Source organism: Microtus oregoni, unplaced genomic scaffold, assembly GCF_018167655.1.
Source record: "Microtus oregoni isolate MIOR12 unplaced genomic scaffold, Mior012 000009F_ref0000495, whole genome shotgun sequence".
NCBI classification, from domain to species: Eukaryota; Metazoa; Chordata; class Mammalia; order Rodentia; family Cricetidae; genus Microtus; species Microtus oregoni.
The window spans coordinates 55,431,013-55,448,732 of record NW_024543068.1 but is presented as its reverse complement, the minus strand read 5'-3'; the positions used below and the strand labels follow the sequence as shown (position 1 = coordinate 55,448,732).

The 17,720-nt window shown below is 49.1% G+C and overlaps 1 protein-coding gene across 8 annotated transcripts in view; it reads left to right on the top strand.

Annotated features, from left to right (window-relative positions):
* The window catches only part of Atxn7l1 (ataxin 7 like 1), a 210,534-nt gene that overhangs the window by 174,399 nt on the left and 18,415 nt on the right, over nucleotides 1-17,720 (top strand). For 7 of the 8 annotated variants that reach the window (XR_005974834.1, XR_005974835.1, XM_041658205.1 and 4 more), the window contains 3 exons: nucleotides 5,347-5,618; nucleotides 8,350-8,432; nucleotides 9,286-9,542. Coding sequence is in view for 6 of the 8 variants with exons in the window: in XM_041658205.1 (XP_041514139.1) it covers nucleotides 5,347-5,618; nucleotides 8,350-8,432; nucleotides 9,286-9,542 (612 nt within the window). In the remaining 2 variants the exon portion in view is untranslated. Of the gene's footprint in view, nucleotides 1-5,346; nucleotides 5,619-8,349; nucleotides 8,433-9,285; nucleotides 9,543-17,720 lie in introns of those variants that run through there. The other variant, XM_041658207.1, reaches the window with a different exon arrangement.

The window sequence follows — 17,720 nt, the reverse complement described above, 5'->3', positions numbered from 1 at the left end:
ATTGTGATTAGAAATAACTTCCCAGTGGCAGCCTTCTCCCTAACCCCTCAGTGCATCTATGAGTGCCAAGTAGAATTCCTACTCCGGGAGCATGTTAAAAGAAGCTTACGTTTCTCTTTATTGGATGATCCAATGCTGCTACCTACCACTTGGAAGGCAGGAGGCTGGGTGAGACAGCCTACCAAGGGTCTGCCAATAAACCAGAGACTCTGAAAATTCTGCCCGGGCAATCGCACAGGCGTGCGGATCTTTGTCGGATGAAGCAGTGGAACAAACCAGACAGCCACGAATTCACATCAGATGCATAACCCACAGCACAAATACCATATGTCCTCACACTCCTGCCTGTCAAATCCATCTTTCCCCCATTCTGTTGAGTAGAGAAAGGCTGGCAATAATTTCTGCAAGCCTAGAGACTTTCTGAACTATCCTATTAAGGCCTGTCTGTCGATGACAGAATAGACCATGCTCGCCACGAAGAAAGGCATGGCTGGCAGGGGGCAGCTGGCCCTGCAGCCCGGCAGTGACTCTCACATGACACCATCATGATTCTCCACCTCTGCTCTTTTGCAGACATCACTGGGCGGGGAGGGGAATCTACTTGATGCCAAGAGAACCATTTTTTTTTTCTTAAAGCCAGAAGACCTGCCTTGGTCGAGGGGTAGAAAGATCAATTCAGACAGGCCAAGCACACAGGAGGAAGACAAGGGGAGCCAAGGCAGAAGGTAGTCACCTCGGTGGTGCAGGGGTTGAGGGAGGGCCCATGCCCCTGGGCACTTTCCCAGGACCAAGTGGAGGAGGCAGAGATGTGTGTGCTCTTAGGGTACTAGATGCAGCCGGAACGAACTGCAGCCCTGGGTTCCCCAAAAGATTTTGTGCCAGACCTACAGAACAGACATTGTGAAAGCAGTAGGGACTTTACGGGGCTCCTCTCTCATTTTCAAACACAGCCTTTCAAGGGAAAGACAGTAGTGAGTTGGTCAATGCCATGAGTGTTGAGAATGGAGTGAAGGCATTCCTCTAGGTGGAAGGGGAAAGGGCTTTGGGGGGCTTTGGGTCCCTTCCCAGACTCGCTTATCACCTCCACACACAGAGAAGTTCCTTGCTTAGTCAGTGTTCTGGGTGCTGTCACCTAACCAACTCCCCGCAGCCCCCACCCCCCCATATGTGGAAACTTTTTGCTTGGTGTGGTGGTTGCAGAGACGATGAGAGATGACCACCCCGTGAAAGCAGGGTCAGAATATTTGGCTTCTTTCCAGGCCAGGGGGCGGGGGAATTAAACCTGTACTTAAAGGTTCACTGTCATCTGAAGGAGCCCAAGGCTGATGCGGGGAAGTGAGGGCAGAGGTGTGGGGACCAGAAGGAGAAGAGTAGCAGGCAGTTCTGAGCTAGTGGCTTGCTGTGGCTTCACTAACCCAGTCCTGGGATAGAGACAGGTGCAGATGGCTGCATGGGGTGCGGGTAGGCTGCAGGTGGAGCTCCCAACACCCACCTGATCTCTCAGCTCTAGAGATCTGCTTGGGGCCAGATGCCCATGACTGTGTGCGCTGTCTTGTGCCCATTCATGTCCTCTGTTCATCACTTTAGGGTCTTGGGCCAGCACTACTGAAGAAAGGAGACTGGCTAGAATTTGTGCTGGGGCCAGGGTAAGGATGGCAAGATCCTTCCCACCATCTCAGTGTCATAGAGCTGCCTCCTTTCCCACCTTCCCTCACCTCCCCTTCTCAGACCCAGCCCAGGTCCTTTGCTGGAGAGAACAGCAACCCGGGAGAGTAGTACCAGGGACAGCTCCCCACTGCCGTGCACTCATTTCCCTCGGTGGGCGAATCCCCTCAGAATTCCTGCTGGAGAGATTGTATCCCCCTTCTCTTACGTCTGATGACTCGCTGCCTGCTCACCTAACATCCAGGATACCTACTTGGTGGCTATCTGCTTTCTGACCCACAAGGGCTTTAGAATTCTCCATCAGGTTCTCCTGACCAGCATTTGCCATTCTTGGTCCACAGGACTGCCTGTCACTTCCTTTCCTGTTTCTTGTGGATTCCATCTCTACTCCCTCCCTGCCTGTGGGTCCTGGGTACCAAAAAGTAGATATTAAAGTCCAGCTGACATCCTAGAAGCAGGGATGATACAGAAAATAATGGACAGTAGAGGAAATCCTACAGTAAGACATCAAATAAGGGTGCCAGTAGGCAACCAGGAAGAGTTAGAAGGCACCAGCGATGGGTTAGCTGCCGTGCTGGCTGTGACGTCATCGGTTAGCTGCCATGTTGACTGTGATGTCATGGGTCAGCTGCCATGTTGGCTGTGGCGTCATGGGTTGGCTGCCATTTTGATTGATGCCATGGGTTAGCTGCCATGTTGGCTGTGATGTCATGGGTTAGCTGCCATGTTGACTATGACGTCAGCCCAGTGCCCCCATATGCATGTGGCTGCCTTGCAGAATACATTTGACAGCGATCGTTGACTCCAGAGGAGAAACCCAGTCTGCACTGTGAGCATGGGGGGTGCCGGGCAATTGCTCCGGGCCATGCCATCCCAGGCATCATCCTGCTGAAGTCAAGGACACTTGATACAGAAACAGGAGACCCTTCTGCGTACTCAACCCTGCAATTTGAAAGTCCTCATTTCCTTTTGTGAAGTAACATGGCATGCATATGTGTGTGTGTATATATATACACCTAAAGATCTATATCCACATAGATATAAAACGTATGTATACACGCACGTGCAGACTTGCTGAAGCAGAGTTTAGGTTGTGTGAATCCTGTGATTTATGGAGTTATCACTTGGTACTCTAAGTGATGATATAATGTATAACATAAAAACTACCATCTTCACTTCTGGCGTTCTTTTCACCTTACACAGCTGAAACTCTACACTGAGTCCATGGGGACCCCCCTGCCCCCACCACTGTTCTAATTTCTGTCTGCCTGGCTCTAGCTACTGTGGGTGCCTCATGTCAGTGGGGTCACTGCTTGTCCTTAGTTACTGGCTTGCTTTACTCAGCATACTGTCCTCGGGGTCCAGCCACGGGTCAGGATTTCCTTCCTTTGTAAAGCTGGATAATAGCATCCGTGTGCTGTGTCAACGGCATTTGGTCAGCTTCCGCCCTGTGGCTACCACTGCCAGGTCCAAAGACGGAAAGACAACCCTTCAAGATGCTCATTTCTAAACTGGGAGGGGCGAGTGTGAAACAGCTGTCATCCCAGACTCGGGATGCGAGGCAGGACAACTAGGGGTTCAAGGCCAGTGTTGGCTACATAGCAAGTTCAAAGCCAGCCTGGGCTGCTTGAGACAATGTCTCAAAGGGAGAAAATAAAAGGGGGCCCTGATTCCTGTAACTTATGCTTTTTTAAGTTGAATGAGGAAATGAGTCAAGAAGAGTTATATTTCATACTGTCCCATAGTTTGCATTCTTTGTCATGGCATCTTTTTATATTCTTAGTCTGTTTTCTGCTTCTGTGATAATACCACAAATGTTGTGATTTATAATGGAAATAAATCTGCACCATACAGTGAGACAGCTGTAAGGTCCAAGGCCAAGATTTCGTCATCTGCTGAGGATCTTCTTCTTGAGCACAGCACGGTGGAGAGTATCACCAGATGAGGAGCAGGAAGGCTGAGAGCTCAGACCTCTTCTCCTCTTCCGATAAAGCCATTAGCCCCATTGTAGAACCCCACCCATATGATGTCATCTAATCCCAATTGCTTCCCGAAGCCCCACTCCCCCACTCCCAAACACTGTCAACCTGTGCGTCTGGAGGTTGAAGGTTCTAACACATGAACTTTGAGGGGTGCTAATTTCACCAGGGAATGTCTCTGTGGCTTCTCAGCATCCTCCCATTCAAGAGAGTTTCTGGAGCTGTTCTTTAGTAAGTAGATGTGAGTACTTAGAGAATCCCCCCTAAACAGATTAAAAAAACACAAAACAAAACAGGTTAGCCCCATCTCAGTGACTGCAACACGGAGCATCACAGAAAACACTATTCCCATTTCCCTTCTCCTGAGTTTCACGTCCCCAAACTACCTTTCTGCAGGCAGAGAAAATGCATGTCCCGTGGGGAAAGTCTAAAATGTCCAGCTTCAATCTGTTCCACCAAGACCTATAACTAACATCTGTGGTTCTGTTTCCAAATCAGAACGATGGCAAGGATGACGAGTTGCTAAAATAATTTCATGAACAACTCGATCAAAGAAATGATCTGTGAACATGGCTTGGAGAAGTAAGAGCCAGCCAGCCATGTGGACAGACAGGATTCCTCCCTGCCAAAACCAGCCTCTCTTTCATGCCATACATTGTCTGCAGGCATTCGAGAGCCACGTATTCCCCGACATTTGGCATTCAAACCGCTAAGCAGCTCCACTCTCTCCGCTCAGAGATGATTGTGGAGCCGAAGTGTTAGCAGTCTACCCTCCTGCCAGGAGAAAAGGGAATCTGGTTCAGAGACCAAAGCAAAACTTATTCATCTCATCTTTCAAGACCCCGAGACACATCCCCCCGCAGCCCCCCGGACACAGGGTCCTCTTACATTAAAGAGCAGCAGAAATCAAACGCACGCGCCTTCCTGGAGAAGTAGCAGGGGCGTGGGGCGAAGGTGACAGGCTGTGCAAAAGGAATGCGCACCTTTGTGTTCTCACCTTCTTAAAATTCATCCTCTCACCTGCCAGTCTGGAGAATTGCCTATTTACATAACTAGCTGCCTAAAATGGAATATCGGATAATGGTACATGGCGCCTCGCTCAATTTAAGCCCATCCTCGGGATGCAAGCATGATCCAGCAGCCCTCCGACAGCAGCGTGCCCCACGCTGGCCTGCAGCCATGCTCCGTGGGGTGTGAGCCTGTCAGCACTCTGGCAGCTGAAGCAGATGTCAGGCCTGGATGGGGCCTGGGTGGGAGACAACCCATAAGCCGGAGGACGGGGAGGGGACCTGATTCCAAGGCAGCAGGCTGTCTCCAGGGCACAGGCTACCTGCCTTCCTGGGCTTCACAGCAGTGGCCTTGTTTTGGCCCAAGGTGCTGTGTCAGAGAGGACCACATGTAGGGCCTGAGAAGTGGGGGAATCAGAGGACCCATAGGGACAGTCATCCTGGGAGGTAATCAGTCTGCACTTATCTATCCCGGGCACTGTGCCAGCCTCGCCCCCCCCCCCCCCCCCCCCGTCGATCCTTTTCACAACACAAATCTCCCACCCATCAAAATGGGAATCAGCTGCTCACTTCCAGGAGGAGCATAAACAAGTGGTAAGGAAGCGTTCTGATAATGATAATTGGGTGTAGCTCCCCGGTGGACCTGATGGATCAAAGAAGGCAGCCGTGCATGTGTGTTCCCTTATTTTTTTCAGCGTTCCAGTTCCGGTAGTCAGTTTAGAGAAAATTCCTAACCTAGTGAAGGCAGATGGTGCCAATGTCAAAATGAACCCGACGACCACGACCGCAGCCACTTCCTCCTCTGCTGTCACCACCCCACCGTTAATTAAGCCCGCCTCGATGTCCAAGCCGGTGCCACCGTCACCAGAGAAGATCTTAAATGGCAAGGCGGTTCTCTCGGCCGCCATCGACAAGAAGCACCCAAACGGCGCCAAAACCAGCAACAAGCCTTACCGGAGACTCTCAGGTATGCCACTGCAGTTAGGGTCTGGCTTGTGCCAGGACTAAAACCGAGTCACGCCTGTAACTGGTGATGTGTTCATGTAGCTGGCCGGCTCTTTCCTTTTAAGGGTGACTTGGAGCGTACCCGCTCTGGCATCTAGAAACACCAGGCAGGACTAGTGCTCTCATGCACCCCAATGCAGATGAGGTCTCCCCGGCCGAGTTTCAGCGTTATCTATCCTACAAGCCCAGGAAGTAGGAGACTCTGCCTCAACCAACAGGCATAGACTCTGATGGTCTTGTTAGCCTGGTGGCCCAGCACAGACATACCACACTGGCATGATTCCAGCTGACGTCTTGCTCTTGTTCGTGGGCTATCTCAGAACCCATGACGTGGTGGGTAGGATAGCCCACTCAGCGACTGTGCTGCAGAGGGAATTGTAACCTCTGCTCTTCAGCCTCCCGCTTTTCTGGGCTGATTCTGCAGTTGGGGCTGGGGCTGCCTTCTGCCCTATGGTCAGGCTGGAGTTCTCAAGGGGGGTATACAGACCAGCAGAGCGGATGGGGGTGTCGGGATGTCTCTCAAGTCAGTCCTCTGAAGAGACACATGGCCACTCAGAGGCGACAGCTGCCACTTTACGGGATGACGTTTGCTTTGGATCTGTTGTGGGACTGAGCATGGCTTGTTCTGACATCTCCGAGTGACTGGAAGAAGCCACACACTTCATAGTTTTGCACACACCATGGGCCCTGTCTAAGGGTAGCTAGAAAAAACAAAATACAGAGACAGCCACCCTTGAGGATGTGGCTTTCTGATGCAGGCATGGATTTTCAGCACCCAGGGAGGTGTGAGCAGCTTTCAAATACTACTTCATATTTAATTGGGTTTTCTATCTTATATCTGTATCTAAAAATTGTGTTTTAAAAGTACTTGGGCCTACCAAAAACATTGAGAGACAACTCCTCACCTCTTCCCGTGTTCTGCTTACCCACAATCAAGATAAAGGGAGTGCATCATAGGATTTCATTGCAGGGACTCGGCCCCCCATTGCTAGCTCTCTTCCCAAATGGAATGTGCCGGTTAACAGGGCAGAGGTGGGTGGTCACACCCCAGTGTGTGTGTGTGTGTGTGTGTGTGTGTGTGTGTGTGTGTGTGTGTGTGTGTCTTTGTTGGCCTGCACAGGGTCCAGAGGCTGCGGGTCCCTTATTGCTGCATTAACACTACCTTGGCATCTTCCAGCCTGTGGTGGAATTTTGTGTTTTGTGGGTTGTCTTGTCCCAATGGGTCCTTTGCTTGTCTCTACCTCTCTCACAGATTCAACAGCCAGCTCCTATCCTTAGCCAAAACCCTGTTCAGTTCCCATATGAGGTGCTGTGTGGGTCTGGGCACAGGCCCGACGCTGGCAGACCGAAATGAAAGACCTCAGCAGCAGGCAGCCTGGCATCTAGCACCTGCTTGCCCGCTGCCTGCTGGACCGAGCTCTCTGTGTGGAAAGGGAAGGAGACATTTTCATGGCCGTGGGCGGGGAGGGGGGAAACAGTTTCTACAGCCCCACAAGCCCTTTTGCGGCCCCTCCCCGACCCCCAGACCTTTGAAAATAGAACATTCATTTATTATGCTCCAAGTTTACACCAGTAAATGCACCCAGTGTCTGGCTAAGGAACTCTCTTCAGTTTGCAGCCTTCAAGGCCTTTACAGACACCTCCCTTTTCTAGAGACCTGGCACCTCCTTAACGGGCCCCCTCTCCACTCTTCACACCCAGAGAGCTGTGGCCTTCCTGCTCTGCAGGACTGAGGTGTTTGCTGGTACCTTCCAGAAACAGCACAGATTTTCCTAAAGCCTGAGGGTCCTGGGGAGATTGCCACACATCCCCACATTTTGCAGGTGTGGTAAGCGGTTTTGTAAGCCCCAAAGAGGTGAAGGATCGCAAGAGGCATCAAAAGAACAGTTAGCAGTTACTTCCATGGAGGCTCTCAACGGTCCGGACAGAAAGGAGGACACCGGGGAAAGCGGTCGCTCCTCAGTCATTCTTCACCCCCCAGGCCCCTGTGTCCTGTTTCTCCTCCCGGGTAGCATCTGGGCGAGGGCTATGTACAGATAGCACAAGCTGTAGGGTTAGCAGGCTGCTTTTCCTGTGCCTTCAAGTTCAGCCCCACAGAGGCACACTGCCACACTTTCTCCTGCCCCTGCCTGTGGCACGCCAGAGTGGAATATTCCTGATCTGCGAGACTGTGTGGAAGGCCTTCTCCAAGGGCCTTTGTGAGGCACGTGAGTGGCCATATTGACATGTCAGTGGACAAGCTCCCACGGCAATGCTTAAACCAGGAAGGCAGACAGAGGCCCCCATGGGTTCTCCAGAAGAAAGGGAGCATTTTTAGGTTTCAGGTGGACCTCCTTGCTCTGCAGCCGTGGTGCTCAAAGTGCCAAGGACCTGTGGGACTATTTTAAGTTAAATAAAGTATTGCAAGCACAAGGTCCTTCCCTTCTGCCACCTGCTCCTGCCCCCTGTCCCCCGCGCTGCCCTGTAGCAGGCTCGGAATGTCTGGGTTCATAGTGGAGCTCCATTTCCCCTGAGTGATTCTTGAAGCATTTTAGCAGCTGGTTGGGGGGAAGAAAAGCAAAACAAAACAGATTGCCTGACAATGTCTCACTTGTTGGTGCAAATGTGCATTTTTTTTTTTAAAATGTAGTCTTAATGCCAAATCCTATCTAGTCTCCTTTTTTCTTATATTTTTTGTTTGTTTCTTAAACCAGAGAGAGAATTTGACCCAAATAAACACTGTGGAGTATTGGATCCCGAGACAAAGAAACCTTGCACAAGATCCCTCACCTGCAAGGTATTTCTCTTTCCATAAAAAAGAAAATACTTCCTGCTCTTGCTGGGGCCTTTGTCGAAGTGTTTGCATGCCACTCTCCGCACGCGGCAGGGTGTGGAACCTCGACACGACCTCCAGCTGTTCTTTGTAAGGGAAATGCTTTCTTCTCTGTCCACGGTAGCATAGTGCCTGCCTCCAAGCTGGCTGGCTTTTTAAGGGGAAGAAGGAAAGAAAAAAAAAAAAATCCACCCTAGGCTTCCCGTGTTACTTGGGAGGCCAGACAGTAAATTGTATTTATAGGCACTCACAGGCGGTTCTAAAGCCTGCTACGTTTTAATGTATGCAGGAACGGCGGCTGTGGCGGCGGCGGCAGCGCCCAGAAAGGCAGCCCCGGAGGGGAGGATGAGATGCTACTCCCTGATCTAGCCCCTCGGGGTGGCCAGGGGACAGGCGGACCCCTGGCATCCGCCACTGGGCAGCCTCAAGCGCCAGATTTCCTCTTGTCCTTCTAGTGCCTCGAGGGGTCCAGGGTATGGCCCTGTTTGCCTGGGCCAACTGGAGCCTCCCACCCGCACCTGCGTTGACTCTAGCTTGGCCCTCGCGGGTGTCGTTCATCTGAGGTGGTCCTGGGTTCCGCGCAGAAGCTGTCTGGAGGAAGCCTTGGCTTCTTAACACCTGGAGTGTAGGGCATGGTTGCTTCCGTCCGAGCGGTCTCTGCCTCTTCCCGGCCACAGAACAGGAGCTGTTGCCTTGAAGTTGACTTTGCCAAGCACCTTTCGTTGCCTGTGGTTGCAATTTCGGAAATGCGGGCCGCGCGGAAGCAGGTTTATGTGCTGATCAAAGAGGCTGTGCTTCTCCTCTCTCTTCTCCGTAGACCCACTCGCTGAGCCACCGCAGAGCGGTCCCAGGCCGGAGAAAGCAATTTGACCTCCTCTTGGCAGAACACAAAGCCAAGTCGCGGGAGAAAGAAGTGAAAGAGCACCTCCTGACTTCCACTAGGGAAATACTTCCAAACCCGCCGCCGCCGGGACCAGTGCCTGACGCTCTGCAAGGGTCTTCCGGGAACGCGGTGGCAGAGCCCAAAGTACCATCCCCACCAAAAGCCAGGCCGCTCAACTCTGTACTTCCTAGGTAAGTCGGTATGGGCATTGAAGCAGCCTCAGTCAAGGCACTCTCCCGTGCTCGGGGCTTTGTGTTCTAATGAGAGCTTTTAGTCCAACCGTCCATGGCTAAGGGGCTCCGTGCTGGCCACACAGATTTTTCTGCTGCAGCCAGGGTCATCACAGACCTTTTATCAGACAGTGTGTGTTTTTATAGAGCAAGGGTGAGCTGGAAATAAACGCTGGGAGATTGGCACGTCAACCACCCAGCAGCTTCCTGTCTGCCTGGGTTTTTATGTTCTTTGAAGACTCCTGGGGAAGCCTGGGTAGAGAAGTAGCTAGAACAACTTCTAAGCTCCTTCTTGCGTACATATCACAATTCCTGATGACTTATTTTCACAATGCTTCCATGGTCGGGATGAAGGGGAGATCGGCCACGTGGAGGGTGAGCCACCTGTTCGGTGGCACTGAACAGGTGGGCAAGAACAGGAAACAGAATTACAATCCATTTGGATTAAAAAGCAATTTAAGATCTGTGAATGTTTGTTTTGATGGGCAGGAGGCCAATTTCCAGGTAACAGGACCAGAACTAACAGCATGCATTCAAAAGTGTTTACAGAGGACTCGCTCCAGAACCAAAGTGTTGTCTGGCAAGGGGAGAGAGAAAAATGCAACCCGACCCTACTTTCCAAAAACATAGAGTTTAGCAAGCAAGAGAAGACCCAAATGTTCATGCTGACTTAAAAAGGAAATAATGCTATTCATTCAGCAAGAAGTACGAATAGCGGTATTACCTATTTTTTTATAATTAAATGCATGAATGTGTCCCAAAGGGTCATTGTTCAACACCAAGTAAGCTTTGAGAGAACATCATTAGAAAAGAGCAAGGAGATGGCTTTTAAAGCAGCAATCTATCTGGGCTGGATCCGAGCTGGTGGTGGCGTACACATTCAATCCCAGCACGCAGGAGGCAGAGACAGGCCAGTCGCTGTGACTTCCAGGTCAACTTGGTCTAAGTTCCAAGTCATCCAGGGCTACACAGGGAAACCCAGCTTCAGAAAACCAAGCAACAACAACAAAAAGTGACAATCTATTTGGTAGCAGTTGTTCACGATCTTCTACCTGTTCAGTTTGAGGGAACCTGGACCCCGTCTTACCACGGTGCCTCTGTAGTATGGTCCAGTCCAGCCCCAGGCACTCAGGAGCAGACAGCTTTACCAGTTAACTTAAACTCCTAAATTAACTGCCAGGGCTTTTGTCACTGTAGACATTTATATTGTTGCAGCCCTTTTCTTTGCAAGATCATTTTATAATTACTTGTCACTAGGAAGCCAGGTATTGGTCAAAGTGTTACCCCTATTTTAAAGTTGAGGAGACAACTCCATTCCAGAATTCTGGGCTTTGACTGTATAAGCATAGGTGCCCCATTCTCCAAGATCCCTTGTTGATGCTTGAAACTGCAGTTAAAAACAAACCCTGCACAGTCTATGTTTCTTTCTATACATGTATTCCTATGATAAAACGTAATGTATAAATTGGGCACTGCAACTAATAATAAAGTAAAATAAAACAGTTATAAAATATATTGTAATAAAACCATCAGCATTACTAACCCTGCACTATGGGACCCTGACCTTAAACCCACAGAATTCAACCTGCCTCTGCCTCCCGCGTGCTGGGATTAAAGGCGTGCGCCACCACTGCTCAGCTATTACTCCGCTGTTTGATGACCTTCACTGCAACCCATTCTTGTCAAGGATTGCTAACAAAGAGACTTGGGTCTTTGAGTTCGGGAATCATAACTTTCGTTGGGCTCGATGGCACACACTTGCAGTCTCCATAATCAGAAGGGTATCAAGAATTTAACACCAGCCTGGGCTACATTATGAGTTACATTATGAGTTACAGCGTAAATTAGATAACAAGAGTCGCAACAGGATTGAAGCGGGGACCCTCACACACACACACACACGCACACGCACACGCACACACACACACACCCATGCTTTCTAACTAGATAAGATCAGGTGTGGCTCAGATTCCCTCCAGCCTCAGGTTGCCTGGGTATAAAATGGAGCTAATAGAAATTTAACGATGGGCCTGGAGAGATGACTTGGTGGCTAGCAGTGCTCACCTCTCTCTCTCTCTCTCTCTCTCTCTTTCTCTCTCTTTCTCTCTCTCACTGAGATAGGGTGCTACTTAATCTCTCTGTATCTCTGGCTGTTCTGGAACCTACTCTACACCAGGTTGGCCTTGACCTCACAGAGCCCCGCCCTCCACCGTCCCCCCGAGTGCTGGGATGAAAGGCCAGTGCTTTCACACCTGTTGGCCTTTACTGCTCTTGCAGAGGATGAGGATTCAGTTTTCAGTACCCACCTAGCGGCACACAGCTACTGTAACTCCAATTTCAGGGGCTCTGGTGCCGTCTTCCGGCCCCTAAGAGCACCAGCCACATGTGTGGTGTACGTAAGCAAGTATACCCCAGCCGTGGTCACGTGGTCAATTTGTGTTGCTGTTAAAATAAAATCACCTGACTCTAGGCAGTGTATAAAGGAAAGAGGTTCATCTGGCTCACAGTCCTGGTGATTAGGAAGTCCAAGCAGCTGGTCCAGGCTCCAGCCTCGCTAAGGTCTTCTCTAGCTGCGTTGTGCTTGATGGAGCCACAGAAGGGAAACTACCATCTGCAGCGCAAACACGCATATGCCCTAAGAAACCGGACAGAGAGAGGTCAGGCTTCCTCTCATGTATGGAGGTTGGTGCCCTTATAACCTAGTTATCTTGCTTGAAAAGATTCCACCATTTTAACACCACCACCCTGGGAACCAAGCTTACAAGATAGGAGTCTTTGGGGGAAAGCCCTTATCCAAATTATTTAAATTATAATAACCCCTGATTCCATTTCCTTGTCCTCTGCTCTAAGAGAACACATTGCCTGCCCATGGAAAGCCCAAGCCTTATGGGTCGTAGCCCAGCCAAATGCATCTACACTCTATCGGAAAGTAGAGGACCACAGAGCCCACCTTGACTGTGATGGCCTAGGCTATATCTCTGAGTAGGAGGGAGGGGAGACAGACTGTGGAAACCAGTGTCAGTGATGGGTGTTGCCCTGGGTATATTGCACACATCCAGACTAATGTACAAGGTGGTCAATCCCAGCCCGCCTTACATCGTCAGGAGTGGTGTGAAGACGGGTAGGAGGTCTGTGGGTTGCCCAGTGAGGACGGGGGTATGGATGGAGTGCATCAGCAGGACCTTCTTGCCACATGGCACTTTTGTTGTCCTCAACTTCTGCATCTGTGACGTCTCAGTCTGGAGACTTGGAAGCCAACAGATTCAGATGGTATTATTTTTCTTTTGTTTTGTTTGTGTGTTTTTTTAAAGATTTGCATTTATTTATTTACCTGTTTATTTAGTGTGTGTGTGTGTGTGTGTGTGTGTGTGTGAGAGAGAGAGAGAGAGAGAGAGAGAGAGAGAGAGAGAGAGAGAGAGTTGTGATTGTGATCGGTCCAATGTGGGCCCTGGGAATTGAACTCAGGTCCTCTGAAAGAAAAAGAGTACTGCTAATTGCTGAGCCGTCTCTCCGGCTCCATTTGTTTTTGTTTTGTGGGGAGGAGACAGGATCATTCTACATAGCCCAGCTGAGCCTCAAATTTACTATATAGTCTAGACCTCAAAACTGCAATTCTTGGCGGGATATGGCGATGCATGCCTTTCATCCCAGGATGCGGGAGGTAGGGGCAGGTGGATCTCAGAGTCCAAGGCTTAGGTGGTGTCATTCCCTTTGTCACTTGAGTCCTCACTTAATGGCAAGGATAAGAACGTGTGTGGTCCTCCTCACCCTTAGAATGACTCGGTGAAGATCGCTCTCACACTGAATACTCAGACAGATGGCCGCCAGGCTCCTGCAGACAGGCAGGCTGAGATGTCGTGTGTAGCTCCCTAAGTGCCACAGGATTTGGTCTTTCAGCCAGACGGGCAGGTGGAGAAGGGCAGATGATGTGAGTGTCGAGGGCAGAGTGAACAGCAAGTGCATGATCTTGAATATGCGTTGGTACTCTGCTCACTAGACTCTAGTGACTTCTTCCCACCACTTCCTAAGCCTTGTTTCTTCTGAAGTGTGGCTGCTTCCCGTAAAAGCCCCCTCCTGGTTCCACCTGGAGTTCTGCACTCAGTTGGAGGCCCTAATAATGTCCCCCACCCCGTCATCCCCAGGAGGATGCAGACAGACATACAGAGAGAAATCTCATCGGCGCTCCTGTGTTTGTGGGTGCCCACAGACCACCTCAGAGCCCATTCGGTCAGTTCTGGGTCTTGTTCCACTCTCCTTCTCACTAATTTCCTCTGTCCACCTCCTTCCCTCTTTTGTCTGGCAACTAGAACTTACTATCAAGTGTTTCAACCATCTTTTCTTTAATTAAACTTCATTTTTATCAAAGTTATATATGGGTTCCATAGTTCAAAAATCAAATAGTGCCAGAAAGCTCAGAAGAAAAAAACAGCTGCTCCTGCCAGTGGGGTGGGTGTATTTCAGCTGTGCCGGCTCCTGGCTCCTGCGGCGTTCCTGTCTCTGCCTTGCTTCTCTGCTTTGATGGAGTAGTTCCTTCGGTGGCTGCCCATGAAGAGGTTCGTGGGAGATCAATTTTAGAGTCCTTACCCAGCAAGCACATTTTCATTCTGCGTTAACACTGAATAGATGATCTCTTTGAGTATACAACTAGATTGGAAATCACTTCCCTGCAGAATTTCGAAGCCATTTTCCCATCGATATCTGGCACAGGGAGTCTCTGCCACGAAGTTTAACATCCTGACTCCTATCTCTTTGTCCTGACAAACTTATACCTCCATAGCCTGGGGCACTGAAAGTTTTCAGGGGTGTCTCTAATGTGTCTAATTTTCATCATTTACTTTCACTTCTTGGAAAGCAAGGCTCACTGGACAGCCCGGGCTGGCTTTGAACTCGAGATCCTCCTGCCTCTGCCTTTCTTTTTTTTAATTTTTTAAATTTATTTTTAATTAAAAATTTCCACCTCCTCCCATTTCCCTCCCCCTTCCCCATCTCCTTCCCCTTCCTCTCCAGTCCAAAAAGCAGTCAGGGTTCCCTACCCTGTGGGAAGTCCAAGCCCCCCCCCCCCCCATCCAGGTCTAGGAAGGTGAGCATCCAAACAGACTAGGCTCCTGTACATGCAGTAGGAAGAACGCCATCACACCTCAGGCAACAGACAGCTCTCTGGCTGTAGCTCCTTCTCAGTTGGTTGAAGTGGGTACTTGTTTTCCTGTTGCATCTTAGATACCTTTTGCCCCACAGTTGTCTGTATTTTCCATTTCTTGTCTTCTTCTTAGTTGAATGCTGGGCATTTTTTTCCTGATCTTTTAGTTTACTTTTTTTCCTTTAAATTCCTTGTTGTACTTTGTGAAAGATTGTCTTTTAGTTTATTCTTAATTGATTGTGTGTGTGTGTGTGTGTGTGTGTGTATGTGTGTGTGTGTACTTGGAGGCCAGAGAGGGCACTAGTGGCCTCCTCTTGCTACCCACCTTGTTCCTTTGAGGGAGGGTCCCCCTTTGAGCCTTGGAGCTCTAGAGATGCCAGGCTATTGCTGACAATACACACCTGGAAGAGAGGTCCCAGCAAGTTGGCAGGAAGCCTCCATGTGGAGCTGCAACCCAAGAGAGCATCTGGTCACCAGGCAGGAAGATTCCCTGCAGCTGGAATGCTGCTCGATGTCGGGCCTGCTTAGGTGCCTGTCCTTAAGGACAGCCCCTGGCTTCTGTCTGCAGCCTGCACCTCACTCATGCTTTCTGACGTGCTTGGAAGCCTGTGTCTGTGGCCTCTCCAGTTCACCTTCTCTGACTTTTGTTTCTCTTGAGAATGTTGGGTCCTGCCAGGTAGATGTGGAGATGACCTGTACAGAAACCAACTACGTATTCAGCTATGTTTCATCTTCCTTTATAGTTTACTTTTTTTTTTTACTTTTTTTTTTTTATTGAGGTGGGGTTGCACTGTATAGCCCAGGCTGGCCTTGAACTCAATATATAGCCAAGGCTGCCTTTGAACTCCTGATCCTACTGCCTTAAACAGAAGGGTTTGCAGCCCCTCAGTAGGTGTAGGTACCGGGCTTCCTATCCCCAGCCACATTATCTAAATGTCTACGAAAACCTGCTCAGACGTGTATCAGTTCAGGTGAGAATAGCAGAACCCTGAGCTATGGACACTTGTGTCCTTATGATGTATCTTGAGTGTGACAAGGAACCCACAGGTGAGGGGTGCCAAACCCCAGAGATGGGTTTCTTCTTTTCTCCCCCTCCATGTGTGTGTTGGGGGAGCGGTACCCCATGGAGTCTGTTCTCTCCACCCACCTTTATGTAGCTCCCGAATATTAAACTCAGGTCACCGGCAGCCAGTGCTTTTGACCACTGCGGATCTCAATGGCCCTCTTTCCCCCCCACACCTTTTAAAAAAGAAAAAAAAAATCCTTCGAATTATTTTTCAAATCTTGTAGCAAGATGGCCACTGCTGTTCCAGGTCCAGATGAAGCTGAGACCATTCCATCTGTGTGCTTCAGCCATTCGCTTGGATATCATTTATATTCCAAGCAGTTTAAGGTTGATAGGAAAACTGAGTTGAAGAGACAGACTTCCTCCTGCCTTCACACACATGTGACAGAGATTTCCTGTGTTCCTACACACACACACACACACACACACACACAAACACACACAATAAATGTTCTTTGATTTTCTGCAACTCACCTAAGCCAATCACTAGCAGACACAATTAAAAAGACCCACGTGGATTCAGGGTCACAATCACTGTCTTTCTGCTGCTCTGTGTTCTTTGACTTTCTTGCCTCTTTAAAAACCCCTTAAGCAGGGCGGTGGTGGCGCACGCCTTTAATCCCAGCACTCGGGAGGCAGAGGCAGGCGGATCTCTGTGAGTTCGAGACCAGCCTGGTCTACAGAGCTAGTTCCAGGACAGGCTCCAAAGCCACAGAGAAACCCTGTCTCGAAAAACCAAAAAAAAAAAAAAAAAAACAACAAACCCTTAAGTACCTTTAGTTGTGGGATTTGGGGAGAGAAGCTGGTGAGGGACTGTGATTCCTATACTTCATTTAACAGAAGCTTTGCACTTGGTGTTTATTGTAGAATCATTCACTATCGCCAAGATATGAAAACAAGCTAAGTGTCTGCTTGTGGGTGAATACATAAAGAAATGTGGGGCCAGGTGTAGCCATGCATGCCTGTAATCCCAGCACTCCACAGGCTGTGCCAGGAGGTTTGTGGCTTCAAGGATAGCTTGGGCTAATTGTAAAGAGAATTTATGTAAAAGAAAAACAGCACAATGCTGGAGGAAGGGTTCTTAGCACACACCTGTAATCCCAGCACTTTAAAGGTAGAGGCAGGAGAATCAGGAGTTCAAGGTCTTCCCCAGCAGAAAAACCATAGGCTCAAGACTGGCTTAAGCTACCCAGTGAGTTCAAGAACAGCCTTAGCGAAACTGCCTCAGAATAAAACTGAAAAAGAAGGCTGGAGTTAGAGCTCAGTGGTAGACCCTTCTCTAGTTTGCCTAAAGCCCTGGATCAATCCCTAGTAGACTGTGAGAGGAGGTAACACTAAGAAATGATAGGTATGTTAATTTTTTAACTAACTTGATTGAAATAATAATTTCACAAGATGCACGTAGACAAAAAATAAAAAGAAGAAAACAGGACATCCTTCAGTCCCTTTCTTACTTACAGGGTGGCACTGCTCACTCTCTTTTTCTGTCCATTTTCATTTTTTTATAAAAATTCCCCTACATACTGGAAAGTAGTGACATATTAATGAAAACTTACCTATCCTGATTTTGACATTTTGAGATTTTATTATAATACATTTTTGTTAGTGTCTTTTGAATAGCATAGATGATGACATTTCCCTGGTAAAGACTTCTTTGAAAAGGGAAAGTGGAAAGTATGACCAAGATGCAATTAACAAATTCCAGGTCGCGTTTATCCTGCAGGACAAGGTGGTCCTGCCAAGATGGGCTGAACTACTACCCAAGAGCCTTCCAGAACATTTAGAAATAAATGTTTAGGATTTAGCTATATAAATTGTGCCATCGATATTAAATGTTACTGGAGGATATTAAAAAAATGATAATATACAAACGGAGTTCTACATCACTAAGTTTTAAAAAATGTGTTCAGACTGGAGAGCTGGCTCAGTGGTTAAG